This window comes from Hipposideros armiger, unplaced genomic scaffold (genome assembly GCF_001890085.2).
Source record: "Hipposideros armiger isolate ML-2016 unplaced genomic scaffold, ASM189008v1 scaffold_40, whole genome shotgun sequence".
Lineage (NCBI taxonomy): Eukaryota > Metazoa > Chordata > Mammalia > Chiroptera > Hipposideridae > Hipposideros > Hipposideros armiger.
Window position 1 is genome coordinate 1688568 of NW_017731390.1, and position 15901 is coordinate 1704468.

General features: G+C 56.8%; 1 protein-coding gene across 1 annotated transcript; it reads right to left on the minus strand.

The window, feature by feature from the left end:
• Positions 1-7001: 7001 nt before the first annotated feature.
• Positions 7002-13402, minus strand: NXPH3 (neurexophilin 3). The gene is made up of 2 exons (XM_019638487.1): positions 12590-13402; positions 7002-10165 (listed from the first exon to the last, which is right to left on the minus strand). The coding sequence occupies exons 1-2, from the start codon at positions 12641-12643 to the stop codon at positions 9461-9463; spliced, it is 759 nt and encodes a 252-aa protein (XP_019494032.1). The 5' UTR covers positions 12644-13402; the 3' UTR covers positions 7002-9460.
• Positions 13403-15901: the final 2499 nt, after the last annotated feature.

The window sequence follows — 15901 nt, forward strand, 5'->3', positions numbered from 1 at the left end:
AATTCCTGGAAAGGATGGGGTTGGGGTGGAGGAGTGATGGGAACCGTTGTTGGGGAGGAGTTGGTAAGAGCGCTGGCTGCACTGAGGGTCCAGCCCAGGTTGGCTTTGCAGAGCACAGCATCTCAGGAGCCTGGCTTTGGTTTCCTGCCACACGTGATCCCAGCCAAAGTACTTGGCCTGTGTACGCCTTAGTTTTCTCTTCTGTAAAACGGGTATGTCTCTAGAGTTCTCCTGGGAAATTAATGAGAAAATACATGTCAAGTCCTTAACGCAGTGACTGCCACTGAGCAAGGGTTCCAGAAAGGTGAACTGCTGCTAATGTTATTGCTGTTATAATTGTTGGTTCTAACCTAAGCCATGTGTAGACTTCTGAGTCCATTTCATTTTAGGGTTTCTTGGAACGGAACCTAAATCTGCAATGAGATATTGAGATGGGCACCATTGGGAGCGTGGGGATCTCCTGAAGCAGGATACCTGTGGAGAAAGAACCCTGTGAGCTCTGAGGTTTCACCTGCTGAACGTGTGGAGGAGGGGACGTCCACAGAGGTCTCAGGAAAGAGAGAGGCTGCTCCCAATCTCTCAGTCACCTGGGATAGCTCTTTAGTTCTTCATTTATGGTCATCACTGTCATCATTATACTCTCTGGAAGCTAAGCCTGCTTGACACTAGGCATTTCAAAGAGGGAGGTAAGAGACAGGGCAGAAGCTTGCAGGTGTGAAAATAGCCCAGGAGAGGATGGAAGTAACTTTGCGACCCAGGAACCATGTTTCTTGGGCTGTTGCTGCCTCGGAGGGGCCAGGGAAACATGGACGATACATACCTGCTAAATCAAGCCCATCTCTTCTACACGGTCTTTCTTCTTTAGCTGCTTTTTTCCTTCCTTTTCTGCCCCTGTCCTTCCCTCCTCCTGGAGCATGGAAACTTCCATTTATTTCTTCCCTGTTTTCCTAGGCATTTTTCTCTCTTGTCTCCAGTCCCGCTCACTAGAGTGACATCTTGAGCTGGCTCCTGCTGCATTAAAAAAAAAAAAAAAAACTGCCTACAACGAGCCCTCCAGTGCTGATCTCCGCTGAGATGTGGCAGATGGCAGAGCCTGACTGAGCAGTAGCAGGCCCCCTCCTATCCCAGGCCTCGGAGCTGCCAAGACTGGTAAATGGGGCATTTAGATACCTTTGCACTCTCTTGTATCCCTCTACCCCCAGTTTCCCCAAACCAGCATCATTCTCATTTATTGTAGATGCTACCCGGCAGGGTTTAGCTGCCTCTTGACCTGTGCCTCGCCTCTTCTCCCTGTCCCTGTGAAAGACGCCCACGACAGACATTGAATTCAGAGTTCATCTGTGATTCAAGATTTACTGGCCGGACCCTGTGTGTACTCCATGCACTTGGCCCTCCTCAACATGTGGAAAAAATGGGTCACGCAAGGCCCAGTCCTCAGGGACTCACCCTCGGGTACAGTCCAGACCGGGCACATTTCACACACCCAGTTCCCAGGAGTGCCAGCAAGGGACCACAGCCACCCAGGCTGATGAGAAACTGGCCTGTCAGGTGGGGGCGACCTGAAGATGGGGCAGGGAGAGAAATTAGTGTGTGGGTGGGGGCTGGGGCGGTGGGGCCAGGACTGGGGCAGGCTGCCTCAACCTGAGTGTGTGCTTGGCTGACTTGTCTGGGTGTTTAACTCTGTACTTCTAAATAAAGACCCTTTGGCCACCTGCATTATCTGAGCCTTGGATTACGTTTATGGGTAGAGGCCCCAGGGGCAAGTCCATAGATGGACACCCTCAGTGTGCCACAGGGGCCTCTGGAGTGCAGAAATGAGGTTCTGGGCCCCCAGAGCAGTAGGAATGCAACCAAGGGCGCTGTCTCTTGGCCAGAATCAAAGGAAACAAATGTGGATTCCTTTGTAGAAGCGGCATCTTTTGCAGACATGACAGACCTCCCCTGTGGGGTTTTTTCCTGCACATTCTTCCTGCAGCAAGGAATGAGAGTGCCCGTGGCCATTCTCCCTCCTGCCCACCCAGGCGTGGCCAGGACCCAAGAGGGCTAGAGTGTGGGGCTGTGCTCAGAGCAGCTCGCCTCCAGCACTGCCTCTGTGCCAAACCCAGTTCCAGCTGCTTTACACATTCCAACTCATAGCAGCCCTCTGACAGGTAAAGGTCATCCTCATTTTACAGATGGGGAAACTGAGGCATAAAGGTGTCCAGTCACAGCTAGGAAGTGGCAGAGCAAGAATATGATGAATCCGGGCAACGTGGCTCCGGCATCTGTGTGCGCTACACAGCCTACCCTGAGAAGAAAGAGAAAGCAGCCCCCTCCCTTCCCAGGAGGCTCGGGGGTGCCCGTGAGCCCCAGCAGGGCTGTGGGAGCTGGATGGCAATAGCCCTACACTGTCACGATGCCACCGTGCACAAAGCCTCACAGGAACCATGCGAGCAGGTGGAGGAAACACAGCCATCCAAGGCGCCGTCCACCGGGGCCTATCGGAGACGATCCCTGTGGAGAGTGGTGTGCAGGACACCTGGGCTCAGGGAACGCACTAAATCCACCTCCCAGGAAGGACTGCCTGCCTCCTGGGAGCCTCCAGGCCACCTGGACTGGGGTACATAGCCCCTGTCCTCACAGCGTCTGCAGTCTGACGGGGAGACAGCTCCTGTGTCCAGTGTCTTGTTAGTCAAAGAAGGACATCCACATTTCTTGCTGTGACGGTCCCCAAGTTGGCAGGTAACAGAGCACCCCATACTCAACCTGAGTCAAAGATAGAAGCAGGCTCTTCAAAGAGGGCTGTGGGTGTTAGGGGGTCACAGAGGAAGCAGGATGGAGTGGGAGTTAAGGCTGGATGCTGGGAGAGAGGATGGGGTGGGAAGGGGGGAGCAAAAAGACCTGGAGACTCGGGTGAGTTCAACAGAGCCAACTACGAGCCCCCTGACCGCAGCTCCCGAGGGAGGACCTTTGGGCGAGGTGTGGCGGGGCCCAGTGGCCGCTGCTCTTCCCCCTGCGTTTCTTCTTCCTCTTGAGGGTTCTTACTTCAACTCTCGCCACTGACATCACACTGGCCCCAATAGAACGTTTCCTTTAAGCATAGCTGTGGCTCAAATATGAACCGAAACCTGGCACCGGTGGAGACCAGCTGGAACTTATAGAGGCTTTATTAAACAATATTTGTTGAATGAATAAGTACTAAGGGAGAACAGAAGGGTATTAACGTATCATGTCCACAAGGCTTAAAAATAGCCCAGCTCGCAGAGTCTGGGTTTCAGAACCTGGCCCTGCCAGGGCTTGGCAGGCTGTGGCCTGGCCTGGCCTGGGCTCCTTCCTTCTGCCTTCAGAGGGAGCGGGGAGGAGCCAGTTGAGGCCCAACACCAAGGGGCCGGGGGACGTCCATACTAGTCCCCAGGAAACCACAGAGCGCCTCTGCAGCCCACCTAATCACTTCCTCTCATCCCTACTTCCTGCCTTGAGGAAAGACCCTGTTTGCAGGGGCATGGCTTTCCTTTGGTGGGTGCAGAGGTACCCCTGTTTCTTAAGCCAGGCCTATTCAGGAGGAAGCAGAACCATGCCTGCTCCTACCCAGAGTGTCCTGGGCAGGACCAGGCTCTCAGGAGAGCTCAGACCTGAGTTTAAACAGTCTGTGCTGGTCTCAGTGTAAGCACAAAACCAACACTGACAGCTCCAGGCTCAAAGCCTGGTACTCGGCTCCCAAGGGCCTGGTTTGCCCCACTCCCCTGCTTGCCTGTCGGCCAAGCCAGAAGCACAGACCACACTGGCTGTTCTGTGTACGTTGTGCCCACCCAGGGGGGAGAAACACCTCACAACCCTGGGTTCCCTGAGGGATGAAAGGGCTGCCACTACTCTGCCCTATCAACCATTCCCCTCCCCTCACAGGCCCCCTTCTGCATTGGACTTCCAAAGCTGTGTTGTTGCAGGTAATTAAAGGGTTTTAATTAAATTAGGATCCCATCTGGCTGGGATCAGTTAGGCCCTTAACGAGGATTGTGTGTCACCAATATCAGAATGTGGATGGGGCCTCAGATATGTGGGGGCTGAATTTGGGGACAGGGGGCCTTTCAGACAGGGGTAGAGAATCCCTCTGAGCCCCTCAGGGGCTCCCTGCAATGCAGCAGCAACTTGTCCCATCTCCCAAAATGGAGGCCACATGCCTCGATGCTGGAGAGGGGGCAGAGGACCAGAGCTTCCCCAAGTTCATTATTGTCTGAGTCTATAACATCTCTGAAGTGTGGCAAGATATGTGATCACTGTCTCATTTCTGCAGCTGAGGAAACTGAGGTCCATAGAAGTGACGTGCTCAAACACATCCATTGATTTAACTGCTGGAAATGGAGACCCAATAAGATAGAAACTTGATAGAAATAAGAAATTATGTTTTTCTCTCACATAAAAGTCTGAAGGTAGGCAGCCTAGGGTTGGTATGATAATTCTATCCCACAGATTTTTCAGGGACCAAGACGTCTTCCAGCCATTGCTCTGCTGCTCCTAAGCTATATCTCGTGGCCTGAGATTGGGCCGCTAGAGTACCAGTAATCACATACATATTGCAGACAGGAGAATGGGAGATGAAACAAAGGAGAAGGGCCAAAGGGCATGTATCAACTGACTTAAGATTTCTGGAGGTTGCCAAATAATCCTCTGGCTTACGTGTCACTGCCCAGATCTTAGTCACATGGCCACATTTTGGTGCAAGGCAGGCAGATAAATGTATTTATTTCAGGCAGCCATGTGCCCAGCTAAAAACTGAGGATTCCATTAATATGGAGGAAAGGAAAATGGATATTAAGGGACAATTAGCAGCCTCTGTTACATGCAATATGGGGCAGAACCAGGACGGGAACCCAGGTCTCCTATGTCCAGCCTGGGCCCTTTCACCTAGCCACACCAGAAGCTCGGCTGACGTTAACATCAACCCATCTCCAAAAACAAAGAGGAGACAGTAACATTTGTTCAGCAACTCATTTAATTTTCCCAACAGTGCTCCAAGGGAGGTATATCCCTAACTTTTTTATGTAAGGGGGGGTCTGGGGAGATTACATCATTTGTCTAGGCCACCCAGTTACTAAATTACAGACCCAGGATTGGGGCCCAGAAATATCTTCCCACAACTCATGCTGCCAGTTCATTGGCAGCCTCTGTGGTTCAGGAGGTGCCAGCTTGTCCCTTGGAACTATCCAGCCAGGTGGCCCTGAGATGATGGACTGGGAGACTTTGAACTAGGCATCCTTCACTTGGACTGTTATCAGGTCAGGCTTTGAGCTTGGCATGCCAATGAAAGAGGGTCCCCCATGGGACCAGAAGCCAGCCCCCAACAGCTGAGTGCCAGGTGATGGCAGCAGCTGCCACTCGCATTATCAGCAGGTGCCGCCCTCACCCGATTTTGACTCCACCTGGTGGGGCTGGTGGTGCCTCTCCTTGCCTGTCACCCCGGCCCCCGGTTCTCCTGGCAGTACAGAGTCTTCAGAAGTAACATTTCTCTCTCCCACTCCCAGCCATGACATTGGATCCCTTCCCAACACAGAGTAACTGGTTCGTTGTGTCTCCCACAACCCTCTACACATATCCACTTGATAATCCGGGTCCCTGGTTACCCCACCACCCTCAGTTGCCTCCACCCCCCCATTTCACCCTCTTCTCCTAGCTTCCCTACCCACCTGCCACCTCATGCATTTCTGAGTAACGGGCCTTGCCACAGGAGTCTGCCACATGCAAGGTCACCAGCATTCCTGCCAAGGAGGGGGAAGGGGGTGACTCAGTTCCCGCTTGATCATCTCAGGAGAGGAGAACGAGGAGGGAGGGAGGACAGAGGAGGGAGGAGGAACTCAGACAGTCATTCGCCTTTGCCTTAAGCTTCGTCAAGAGGAAGACTCAGCCTTGCTGACAGCTGACCTAACGTCAGCGTCACAGACTGCTGGGAAGAATCACCCCATTAGAGATGGGAATGCTGAGGCCCAGACAGCGTCTATGCCAAGACCACAGGGTACAGGTGCTCTCCAGGTGTTCTGATGCTTAGAGAAGAACAAGCCCCCCCTCCCATGCCCATATGCAGTTCTTGCCCTCAGGGAGACCCCAGTCTGCTGAGGGAGACACCGACCCTGGCTTCAGTCTGATGTGGGAGGCAGAGACCCTGGCCCTAGGGGCTCCCCGGTCTGATGGGGAGATACCAGGCCGTGTCCTCAGAGAGCCCCCAGTCTGGTAGGCTTGTCCCAGAGGCTCCGCTCCGAGGGAGGAGACGAGGCCTTGCCTGGGGCAGCCCCCAGCTAGGTTGAGTGGCTAGAGGAGCAGGACCATGGGACCAGCAGCCCAGCCGCGGAAGGGCAGTGGTGGAGGCGGCCAAAGAGTTGGGGCGAGGGCAGGACCTAGAGCTTCTCTCTGGGAAAACAAGCTCCTTCCCGAGGCATCTACTCTTCTGTGAGTATTTGAATGGCAAGAGGGGTCGGTCCAAGCGCTTCACAATGCCTGGGGGTCCATCCCCCGGGGGGATAGCATAGACATTGCTCACCAAGGGGGCAGAGGTTGGCGCCTTTGTAGCCAGAGGCAGTGGGATAAACCCCTTACCCTTGTGAGGACACAGGGGGTGCAGGAAGTATCATGATGGCGAAAATAGGAGGGCCCAGAGGGCAATTCCAAAAGAATTAGGATTTTGGAGGAAATCTGTTAGCCGCCGGGTGATGGGGAAGGCAGAAAGGGAGGCTGAGGCAGCAGGGTGTGCACGCGGGTGAAATGAAGTTATTAAAATGAACCCACCCCCTGCGCAGGCAGAACTGTGTGCCAGGCAGGCCAGCCCTCCAGCTGTCAGCAGCACCTGGCTCTCCACAGGAGGAGAGGAGCCAGAGGGGGTGGGTCAGAGTGTCCCCAGGTCCTGCTGATAGTTCAGTCAGGCCAGACGGAGGAGGGGCCCAGGCCACCATCCTACCCCTCTTACTCCAGTGCCCACATGGCTGGGCGGGGGGGGGGGGAGTCTGGTGGGTGGGCATCTGCAGGTGGGACAAAAACCAGATTCCAGCAACCCTAAAACCACGCAGCAGGGCCCAAACCCCTGGGCCTCTCTGACCTCTAAGCACCATCCCCAGGATGGGACGGGAGAGAGTGGCATGGAGGAGTGCGAGAGTGCCTCAAGTCTCTGCTCAGGAGAGATGGCCCCAGGAAGCATGGCACAGGGGGGAAAAGCTGGGAACAGGAGTGTGAGCTTCTGGGTCACTTCATAGAACAAGGCGGCGTCAAAGGCCTCAGCCAGCTATGTTCTGCACTGTGAGGGGGACAGGTCCATGCTCAGCACTGGTGGGCAGGGGAGACAGGCTGAAGGTAGCGAGGCCATCTTCCCCTCATACTAGGACTCACCTCACTTGGCTACATGGCCAAAAGGGACCCAGGAGACCTGAGTGCTGCCCTCCCAAGAGAGCAGATCTAATATGGACTCCAGGGAGGCACTGTGGTCCTGGTAGTGGGGGGCCCAGCTTTCCCCTCATTGAGCCTCAGAGGGCCCAGCCAACTCCCAGAAAAGGTGCCACAGATAGCTATCCATTCTGAGGCCTCCTATTGGCTAGGGCATGAGAATGGCTGCTTTCAAGGCCCCTTCTATCCCCACTCCACCCTGGCCTGTTCCTTCACTAGCAGGTCATCAGATTGAAAGCCCAATACTCCTGATTCTCTGAAAGGATCCTTCCCAGGAGACTTCCCCAGGACAAGCAGATGGGTGGAAGTCACAGTTGGGAGAGAGCATCAGAGGTGTCTCCTCACCCATTCGCTTTTGCCTTCAGCTTCATCAGGAAAGGAACTTAGAAGTCATCTGACCGGTCCTCACAGTATGGTCCCGGAGCCAGGAGCCTCAGAGTCTACCTGCGCACTGGTTAGAAAGGCAAACTCTTAGGCCCCGCCCAGACCTACTCAGGGATGGGCCCCAGAAATCTGTGTTTTAACAAACCAACCCTCTTGGCGGCTCAGAGGGCCACTCACATTCGAGAACCTCTGGGCTGAGCCAGCCCCTCAATTTATAGAGAAGGAATGGAAAGAACCCCCGAGAGAGTGGACTTGTGCAAGTCCAGAGCAAAATACTAACCCAGCTAGGACCCCCGCGGGGCCTACGCACCCATGGAGCCAACAAGGAAAAAACAGCCTTGTATGGCCCATCCCACCTCCCAGCCCTCTCTCCCCGCTGCTTTGGCTGCGCCAGGCACAGTGTTCACGGCCCTTCCCAACAGCTGGGAAAAGGGCTGTGGAGGGAGCCCTGGTGCCTTCAGGGAGCGTCAGCTCCCACAGCTGTTTGAACCTTGTGGCTCTGGTTTCCATGAAATGGCCAGCCATCATCTGTGAGATGCTGGCTGGAGCACGGGGCGCCTGGGGCCCTTTCCCCCAAACACTCAGAATCCAATGCCCAGGGAAGCTTTATTCCTTGCTCCAGGAACAAGATGCTGCACACAGAAGTCGACAACCGGGTGATTTCACAAGACCTCCCTCCCCCCACCCAACCCACAGACAGACACCACAGAACAGGTTTAGCACGCCCTCCAGAGTCTGGCCTCCCCCAGCCCCACAGCCCAAGAGGGAAGGCAACATCTCCATCTGGAGGAGCCCCAGTCTGACAGGCAAGACTGACTAGGGAAGGACGGCTTGCTGGACAAGGATGCTCCCAGAGGAGCCAGCAGGGGTCGGGGCCGGGGGGGAAGGACACAGGCGCACAGGCGGGCTTCCACCTGTGGCCTTGGTGCTGGGAGAACCATGATCACCGTCTGTCTCAGCTTAAGGAAGGGCGTCCCATCAGCATGGGGACGGGTGGGGAATCAACGGCAGGAGAGGGAGTTTGGGAAAGGGGTAGCCTGGCTGGGGCAGATGGTCTATTTGTCAAGACATTGAAGACTCCAAGGTCACCACTTCAACCTCAAGCCGAACTTGGTCCACAGTCCAGGACAAAAGGCTCAGGGCTGCCCACGAGCGAGCGGGGCTAGAAAGTTCCTCCTGCCTCCGCCCCCCCCCCAGTGCTGGCTCTCAGGAGGCCCCCATTCAGCGATCCTTCATTGCCTACTTGGTGTCCATGCTGATGAAATGCCCCTCTCCTGGTTGCTGTCCCGTCAGGATGGAAGGGAATAAGCCAAGGTTTTCGGCTCCTCTCCGTGACTTTATTGGGGCCATGCTGGTCTGTCTGCCTCAGGGGCCTCCTTGGATGCAGCATCTGCCTGTCGCTCCGTGAGGATGCCCTGTGAGGCTGCACAGAGAACCCACTCCTCCTCCAGTGCACCTGAGTCCTAGTCACTCCACAACCTCAGGTTGGGGCCAACACGTGGGACCCCTTTCCCATGACTTCAGAGGCCCTGGTCCCACTTGGCATCCACTACTCTCCACCTGACTCCCTGCCTGAGACCCCTCCCCTTCCCTGCCCAGTGTCCAGACAGATGACCTCCTGTGTGGGCAGGCCTGTCCTTCCAGCCCTGGCCTGGCCTCTGTGGCCTGCCCAGGGTCAGCCGGAAGGGTAGTAGGGAGTATCGCTGTGGTAGTTGTAATCTGGGCACACCTTCTGGACCAGCCTATAGTCCGTGCTGTAGAAGGCAATGTAGACGCAGACAACTTTGAAGGGCTGGGAGCAGCTCCAGGTGGCTGAGCTCTGAGCGTGGTCTCGGGAGCAGGTCTTGGCTGGGTCGTGGGTGCACAGCGAGGTCCGGCGGCCCCGTTCCACCTTCTCCCACTCCATTCGGCAGTTGAAGATTTTGGAGGCCTTGGCTTCAATGAAGATCTGTTGCTCCTGGTGGAACTCTACGGCTTTACCGGGGGGCACGAGGCTGATTGAGATGTTGCCCTGGCCCGTGGCGTTGTGTCGGAAGTGGACGCTGAAGGTCCCGTTGCCATGGTCCACAATCTTCCCCGTGACAAGCAGGTTCAGGGCAACCGTCTTGATGTTGGAGTAGAAGTCGCCCCAGCCAAAGATTTTCTTCACCTTGGCCGAAGGTGGAGGGCTATGGTTCGGGCGCTTGGGGGGCTGCCCAAGGAACCCCCATGCCTCTCCAGGTGGAGCCAGCAACCCTAGAAGAGTAGAGTTGACCATGGGGCGGGACTTAGGTGAGATGTGGCTCCGCTTCCGAGGCATCCGGGGTCGAGGCTGGCTCTCGTGGTCATCATGCTCAGTGTCCTCTGAGCCAGGAGGACCATCATCCTGGCCACAGATGACCTGTGGAGGGAGTGGGGAGGAGTGTGAGTGTTCTGTCCCCAGATGACCCAGGAATTCTGGTCCATTGCTCCCCACCACCAGCATCATTTCTCTCTGTGTCTCTTCCACTGGCTAGGGGCTGAGAGCCTCCTACACATTGCCCACTTATGCCGAAGGTAGGTGTATACTCTGGCTTGTGTCGTGGTCCCATCTCATGTTCTGACACTCAGGTCACCCTCACTGTCTTGCCTCTGGCCGCTATTCAAAGTCTAAAAGGATGGTCAGGAATTCTCTCTAGTGGACCATGGTTCCAGGGGTACATGGCCCCTACTCCTAGGGAGCCCAATCTGGTGGGGGAGACCTGGCTTCTGATCCTCAGAGAGCCCCTGTCTGATAGCAGAAGACTATCCCTGTGCTGATATAGCCCCTAGACATTAGAGAGGTAGAGTCCTCGTCTCTGTGAAATTCCAGGCTGATAGGAGCACAGTCTCTGCCTTCAAAGAGTCCCAAGACAGAGAGGGGAGTTCCATCCCTATGCCGTGGAAGCCCTCAGTTTGATGAGGAGGTACAGCCTCTGTCTTTTGGGACTTGCCAGTCCGCTGGACAAGATACTAGCCTATCCTAGGACAGTTTCAACCTCAGAGGCAACAAGAACCAACAGACAACAGAATAAGAAAATGGAGCCCAGTGACATTCTGTCTCAAGTACAAATGCAATTTAGGTTTTGGCAGGAGGACCAGGGGGAGACTTGGAGTGAATTCCACACCCAGGATGGCCAAAGGAGCAGAAAGCCAAACACTCCCCCAGGGACCACTGATGATGACATAGTGCATTACTTGCACTATGAGGCAGGAGTCATTATTCCCATTTCACAGATGAGGACACCAGCACTCAAAGGTTACATCACTACAAGGCTAAGTCACATAGGGTCAGCTCTCCCACTCCACTGCACACTCCTGGCCTCACAGACCTGATGTGTCCTTTTATAGGAGTTTTATCCAAGCCCCATCCCCACCCTGATCTCCTGTAAAACTGCCAAGGCTCTGCGGGAGCAGCTCTGGCAACAAGCGACACCTGGGGAGGCTTCCTAGAAGAGCTGTGGGGAGGGCCAGAAGGACAGCCTGACCGAGCTCAAACACGGGACAGCTCTGGAGGGCACCAGGGAGCAGACAAGGTTTCCGAAGGGCAGCTGCCTGGTGTGTGTCTGCTCAGCTTTTATGAGAGTACTCGCCCTATGGTGTCTATGATACCAGAACCAGGGGCACCAGCTCACAGCTGGGCATCATCTAGCTTTGCTGGTGTCCCTGGGGTGAGGATGGGGGATGCCTGAGGGCTGGGGTCTGGAAGGCTCCAAAGGGGGTTGAGGTCTTGCCCCCCTGTTCATGCTCCCTGTTCTGGCCCTGGCCATGACTGTGGATGTGTGCAGTGGCCCTGCCTGCCAGGCCCCAGGGGTGGGATAGAAGGTCAGCAGGAGGGGAGGCTCCTGGGGGTTGGGCTAAAGGCTGCAGACCTGAGTGTACTTGGCCCTGTGGGTTACAGCTGAGTGGCTGGAGGATGGGGAGAAGGGCCGCAGGTGGGATGTGAGAAAGGAAGAGTTCTTCCACACAGTGAGTGGCAAAGGGGAGGTGGCAAAGGGGATGACTGCTGTGAGGAAAGGGGTAAGATTAAGATCCAACTGTGGGGCTGAAGATGGGGGTGGGGGACGCGAACGGTGGGCACTGGGTCGGAGGGGAGTTAAGCCCTAGGCTGGGGCCTGGGGTGTGGTTCCCCAGTCTCCTGGGCTGGCGTGCAGCCGCGAGCGAGAGCACGGGGAGCGGGTTCTGGGCGCCTGGCTCAGCTGCCGCGAGCGCCCGGGGCGGGAGCCGCCTGCCCAGGTCCTGTGGGGCTCGGGCTGCGCGCGGCCGGGAGAGGAGAGGAAAACAACAGGCGGGGAGGAGGGAAGCCGAAGGGAGCGGGAGCTAGGGACGCGGGGTCCGCCCCCCGCCTGGACCGGCTCCGCGCGCTGAGAGACCTACAGCCCGGGGCCCTCTGGGTCCCCGAGGTCAGGAAAAACGTCTTTCTTATTGCAGCCCCGCGCTCCCCGACCTGGCCGGTCACCAGCTCCACAACCCACCCTCCACTCCCCTTCCGCGCGGCCGGGGACCTGGGAAGGGGTCGGGTAACCTTCGGCGACCTGGCTGCCAGCCTTTTCCCTAGAGCTGGTCGCACCTCCAGCCACCAGCGGCCGAGTGGGTGGGCCAGCCAGGCACCGGCTCTCCGCCCCTATTAACCCCTTGTGTGCTGTCTCCGGCCTCGGACCCGCCCTCTCCCCCAGTCTCCAAGCGTCCCCTCCATCCCCGGGATGTTGGGGGGAAGGGAGAAAGTTTCTGGGCTCAGATGCTTCCCGCGCTCTCCCCCAGTCCTCCGAGCCCCCGCCCTCCGAGCAGCTCCCCGCGGACCGCTCACCAGATAGAGGCTGCCCTGCACTAGGAACACGAAGCAGCAGCGAGTCAGTTGCATCCTCCTTTGCTCTCGAGCACCTTTCTCTCCTCTTTTCCTCTCGGGGGTCCCAGGCCCCTGTCTCACCCCTGCTCTTTCAGGCGCGCTGTCCCATGTTCCAGTCGCCGGCGACTCGCGGCCCTCGCTTTTGCCAGCCACCCGGGACCGACCCCGCCCCCTTCGGTCCAGCTGTGCAGCCGCCGCCCCTTTTCCCCGGTCCAGCTGCGCGCGGCGCGGCCCCTTCTCGAGGTCCCAGATGTGCACCCCGAGATCCTCGAGGGGTCCCAGTTGCGCGGTGGCTTTGCCGCCCCAGATCTGCGCTCGGCGCTCTCCTCGGTTACAGCGGCGCCGCTCTCGCCCAGATGTGCTGGGGACCCGCGCGCGCGCCCGTCCCTGGTGCTAATTCCCCAGACCAGACGGCCCCTCCCGCCCCGTCGCGGCGCGCCCCCTAGCGGACGCCCCTGGCCGCGCGGTGCTCTGCCGCCGCTCCCCGCGCAGCACCCGCCAGACTGGAGCGCTCCTGGCGCCCGGTCGGCTCCCGCTTCCTCGTCCCTCCCACAGGCGGCGGCGGCGGCGGCGGTGGCAGGTACCGTGAGCCCAGCCGGTACCTCCGGAGTTAACTCCTCCCCTGCCGGCCTGCAGCCGGAGGACCCAAGACAAAGGGGGCAGGACGCGGGGGCGGAGTAACTCTTGGCTAGGCAAGGAGAGAGTGGTGGCCCAGGGGTAGGGACCCTACCTTCCCTACCCCTCTAGTAGGGCGCTAGCTCCGGCGCAGTGGGCTTTGGGCATCTGCTGCCCTATCCTCAACCCCAGGAGACCTGGAATTTGGAAAGATCATTTCCCCCAAACCCATCCCAACAGTCAAAAAAGAATGCCTTCCTTATTGCAGGCTCTCCCCATAGTGGAAACTCCACTTTCTGTCTGCAAGACTTGCTTTTGTGCTGAGGGAAGTTCTTCTGGGTGTCTAGCCTGTACTCCTTTTGTTATGTCAGTTTCTTTCCTCTTCTACTTTACTCAGAGGGGCTGGGATAACTATCTTCCCCCCACTCCCCATCTCAGTCCAGTCAATGTGACAAGGACCTTTTGGCTAAAGCCCTGGGCTGAAAAGGCCACTAAAGGCCAGACTAGATTCTAGGGCTGAGGTCGGGGGTAAGCCTCTTGAGAAGGTGGGGAGTGAGGTGGGAAAGGCCTCTGCGGAAGCTTTCCATCCATTCTTCACTCCTTACCGGTTCTATGACTCAGGGAGTCACCAGACTGGGAGGTGGGGCTCCTCCTATTCTATAGGGTCCCTGGTTATCTTCCAGGGCAAGGAGGAAGAACAGGACCCTGATAAGAGGCTCCCAAGTGGGATCCATCCCCTACACCCCTCCTCCTCCCCGCCCCCCACTAATTTCCACTTTTCCTTCCTGGGATTTAGGGCCCCTTAAGGTTTTAGAAAAGGCAAAGATCAGGTCCTAGCACCCTTTAGAGGCTGTGAGAATGAGGAGGTATCCCAGCATTGGGAGTGGCCCCAGCCTGGGCTGGACCCATGGGGTCCACTGGGTGGGTACTCTGCTCTGTGGCCCTCAAAGCTTAGTCTCTGGCTGCAGCCCCCAGCAGGCACCCAGCCTCCTCCCCCACCATCTGCCAAGCGGGTGCGTGGAGAATGCAGATGAATCTTAATACCAGCCTGGGCCAAGTGCAATGAGGGAGACAGCTTCTGCAGAACCCAGACAGCATCACAGAGCCCCCTGCGTTCCCCAGGTGCGCTGGGCGGTAGCAGGTACAGCAGCCCTTCTCAAGTGGTGGTTGGGGGCATGCATGTCTAGTCAAAGACCCCAAAAGCCAGGGGAGGAAGGAACAGATAAATCCTTGTCTGGCCTTGGAGCCTCTGGTCCAGCTGGGAGGAAGAAGCTGTCGGCCTGAGCGTGGGCAGCTGGTTCCGGCACTCAGCTAGGCAGAGGCATAGCTGGGCCCACTCCTTGTCCGTCTCCAGAAGGTCCTGGCCCCAGGAGAGCAGTGTGGCCCAGCAGAAAGAGCACAGCTCTGCAGGCCAGGCAGCCCTGGATTCCACTCCAGGCCAGGCTGTGTGACCTTGGGCAGGTTGCTTTGGTTCTCTGATGCCAGTTTCCTGATCTGTTGTTGCAAGAACTAAGTGAAACGAAATGTATAAACAAAGCGCAGGCACAATGGCTGGCAGGCAGCCGTGGGAGTGCAATAAAGGGAAGTTCTCGCCTTTCTACTTCCCACACATTTGCTTTGGCTGCGCCTCCTGCCAGGCTTACCCTCACCGGCCTCTTGGCCATTCCTGGCTCTCACTTCCTTCAAGCTTCCCCTCTGCATTCATCCATCAACCACTAACGGAGCCTGTCTTCAGCATCAGGCACCAGGCCAGGGGCTGGGATACAGAGATGAATGGGACACCATCCCTGCCCTCAAGGATCTCGCTGGCTAGTGTGGAACTGAGACATGGAAATCAATGATTATAACTCAGTGTGGTGAGTGGAATAACAGATTCCTGTACCAGGCATTATGGATGCATCAAGGATGGTGGGGACTGGAGCAGCGAGGGTCAGGGATGGCTTCGAGGAGGAGGTGATGCCACACTTGTGAGGAGGAGTCAATCAGGCAAGGGCTATTCCTGGCAGGGGGCACTAAGTAGCCAAAGGTCCGGAGGCTAGAAGTGGAAGCAGTTTGAGTTACTAGAACACAGAGGGGAGGGGAGGACGCTAGTGCAGAAGGCTGGGACCAGCTGACGGAGGGTCTTACGTGTCATGTCAAAGGGTTAGGAACTCTGTTTATGATGACCCTTTGAAGGGTTCTAGGGGGCTGGTGATTATAGTCAGATTTGCATTTTAGGAAGCTTTTGGAGAATTCACTGGAAAAAGGAGAGACTAGAGGGAGGGAACCAGTTAGGAGATAAGTGCAATGATCTAGGATGAGAGAGGGGGGGAGACTAAAGACATCTTTAGGAGGCAAAATAATCAGGAGCTGGTTGTTGTTGACATGAGGGAGGAAGGGAGAAGGGAGTCAATATGATACCCAAGTTTCTGGCTGGGGCAATAGGAGTGATGCTTGCTGAGCTGGGCACCACAGGTGGGGGCAGAAAGGTGGGTTCTGGGGTTAGGGTGGTAGGGTCAAGCTTTGGTCCTGTCAAGTCTGGGTGCTCTTGGCCAGCCCTGGGCAAAAGAAAGTGTAGCCTGGAGGCACTGGAGGTGTGGATGTACAAGAAGAGCAAGGAGCTTGGATGGGGAACCCTGGGCACCCTGGCATTTAAGGGATGGGCAGAGGAAAAACAGC

What these genes read in the sequence shown, in the direction of transcription:
- NXPH3 (XM_019638487.1), bottom strand. Translation starts at nt 12,643, where the DNA reads ATGCAACTGACTCGCTGCTGCTTCGTGTTCCTAGTGCAGGGCAGCCTC. An exon ending in TGCAGGGCAGCCTCTATCTG is followed by an intron (nt 10,166 to 12,589) that starts GTGAGCGGTCCG and finishes CTCCCTCCACAG; the next exon opens with GTCATCTGTGGCCAGGATGA.